This window comes from Chrysoperla carnea, chromosome 2 (assembly GCF_905475395.1).
Source record: "Chrysoperla carnea chromosome 2, inChrCarn1.1, whole genome shotgun sequence".
Classification (NCBI taxonomy): domain Eukaryota; kingdom Metazoa; phylum Arthropoda; class Insecta; order Neuroptera; family Chrysopidae; genus Chrysoperla; species Chrysoperla carnea.
This window is the reverse complement of record NC_058338.1, coordinates 85,131,978-85,134,080: the sequence shown is the minus strand read 5'-3', so window position 1 is coordinate 85,134,080 and position 2,103 is coordinate 85,131,978. Positions and strand designations below refer to the sequence as shown.

The 2,103-nt window shown below is 27.0% G+C and overlaps 1 protein-coding gene across 1 annotated transcript; it reads right to left on the bottom strand.

The window, feature by feature from the left end:
- Nucleotides 1–316: 316 nt before the first annotated feature.
- On the bottom strand, nucleotides 317–1,618 carry LOC123293384 (synaptobrevin homolog YKT6). Its single transcript, XM_044874188.1, has 3 exons — nucleotides 1,303–1,618; nucleotides 952–1,223; nucleotides 317–889 (listed from the first exon to the last, which is right to left on the bottom strand). Exons 1-3 carry the CDS (start codon nucleotides 1,490–1,492, stop codon nucleotides 752–754), a joined length of 600 nt encoding a protein of 199 aa, XP_044730123.1. The 5' UTR covers nucleotides 1,493–1,618; the 3' UTR covers nucleotides 317–751.
- Between the last annotated feature and the right edge of the window lie 485 nt (nucleotides 1,619–2,103).

Sequence of the window (2,103 nt, the reverse complement as noted above, 5' to 3'; positions counted from 1 at the left end):
ATATTTTTCTTTTTGTAAGTCATAATAAAGTCAATGGTAATTAAACTTTCGAATCAAATTTATCTTTATAAGAATCGAAAGTAGATTACTACATGTATGTCTTTTATTTCTTCTAAAAATCTTACTGAAATTCAATAAACTGAAACTTTATTATGCTTACGAGAGATAAAAATATTTTAATAATATTGTCCAAAAATTTCTGGACGAGTATAATTATATTGCCTTTGGACGTGTCCACGAAAATTGTGAAATTATATTAAAACAATTATATTAAAAAATAATTCCAATATAAATAAATTTTTTGATTCAAGCTAAGCATCGGTTAAAATTTTCTGTATTTTTTTTTAAAATAAAAACTCGAGACACAGTTCATTTGCAATGAAAAAAATCTCTTTAACGATATTTAATTTAAAAACAAATCGCACGAGATACACAGATTTAATTTTGACCCACAATTTCTTTTAATGTGTAATATAAGTCTAGATTTCACCTTTCATAATTTTTGAGTGTTTTTAAATTTTTTGGAATATGGTTTAGTAATAATCGTACGAATTAAATTAAGTTCTGTGTTTATGTTTACTCTCAATAAGAACAGCACAAAACTGTTTAAAAAAAATTAGATTTACAACGAAAAAATATTAATTTAAAAATATAATTAAAATAATCTAATTAGTTTTTCGGTTTGGAATCTGAATTTTGGGTTTTTTTTTTTACCAAATAAAAAAAAATTAAACTTATAATTTATAAAAATTTAACTAAAAGTACAGCAACTATTCGTTTTTTTAGCTGTCCTATAAAAAGCTTTTGACTGTACTGATAAACTTTCTGATTTGCTGACTAAATCGTCAAGTTTTTCGCCACGTTCTAATACGGCTTCAATTGTGTTGTGCTAAAAAAGAAAATATTGGTTTGCATTACTTATGAAAATATTAATTTTATAAAAAAACTTACCAAAATAATTTTTGTTTCATCTAGCTCTTCTTGAATTTTGGTCATAGGATCTGCTTCTTTGGGATTTTGATACTTAGCAAGATAAGTATTTATTTGTGGAAACATAGCTTCAGCTTCCGTTAATGTAGGCCACGTATTTGCTGGATATTTTAGTGAAAATTCATCTAATATTTTAGTTAATAATGTATGCGATACTCGTGAAGGATATTCATGATCTGATATTAAAACGCCGGCTAAATTATCACCTCGAACATAAACATGACACATGTATTCTGTTTAAAAAAATAAATATGTTTGGTAGTTTTAATTAATTACTGTGTGAATCACAAATCATTTATCAAAAAAACTGACCTCCTTCTTTTACCGACTGTCTTGCAGCTGTTTGTGTTCTTTCAACAATTGTTTTACTGACAAAGGCCATGAACTCCTGGACCGAACCCCTTTGAAAAAAACCAAAACTTTGTAGGTCATATGTTGCTTTTAACCACTTGGCACTGTTGGTATCTTTATACAATACACTTAATGAATATAGTTTAACCATTTTAATATGTATTTTTAACAAATTTCTTTAAAATAATGTGTAAATTTTGTTATCAATTAATTACAAAAAAAATTATCTTAACACAAATTAGATTTTATCTGACACATATACAACTGATACATTTTTTACAGCATCTACGAAAAAAACAATGTTGCCAATACATACATGTATAAAAAACGCAACATTTACGCGTATTTTAATAAACTCAAAAAATTCTTGACGTGTGACGTGTTTATGAAAAAGTCTGAAGGTTGCAATAAAATTAAAAAGTACCAAAACAATTGATTATTTTATGATATTACAAGTGTCAAGTACTTTTAAGAATTGCTAGAAAACGGTTCAAGCCGTAAAAATAGTAACACTTTATAGTATAGGAGCTCGCAACGTTTTCGAGAGAGAATTTTATTATTTCTGATTTTATAATATGTTGTTCCCCTTGCTCTTTCTGTCATTGCTTGGGCCATCTGGCTGCCGGAAGTGGTTGCGTTTAGTACTGCGCAACCAAAATGTGCAGGTCATAATATTAAATTTTAAAAGAATTGTCATTTATTTTTCATAACTTTTTCGCTTTTTTCAAGGTTTAGCAACCGAATTAACGTCTGGCAAATTAA

Excerpts from the sequence above, each read along its gene's own strand:
- LOC123293384 (XM_044874188.1), bottom strand. The coding sequence starts at position 1,492 with ATGGTTAAACTATATTCATTAAGTGTATTGTATAAAGATACCAACAGT. Across the intron at positions 1,224-1,302 it reads ACAGTCGGTAAAAGAAGGAG|AATACATGTGTCATGTTTAT; the intron begins GTCAGTTTTTTT and ends TTTTTTAAACAG. Across the intron at positions 890-951 it reads ATGAAACAAAAATTATTTTG|CACAACACAATTGAAGCCGT; the intron begins GTAAGTTTTTTT and ends TTTCTTTTTTAG.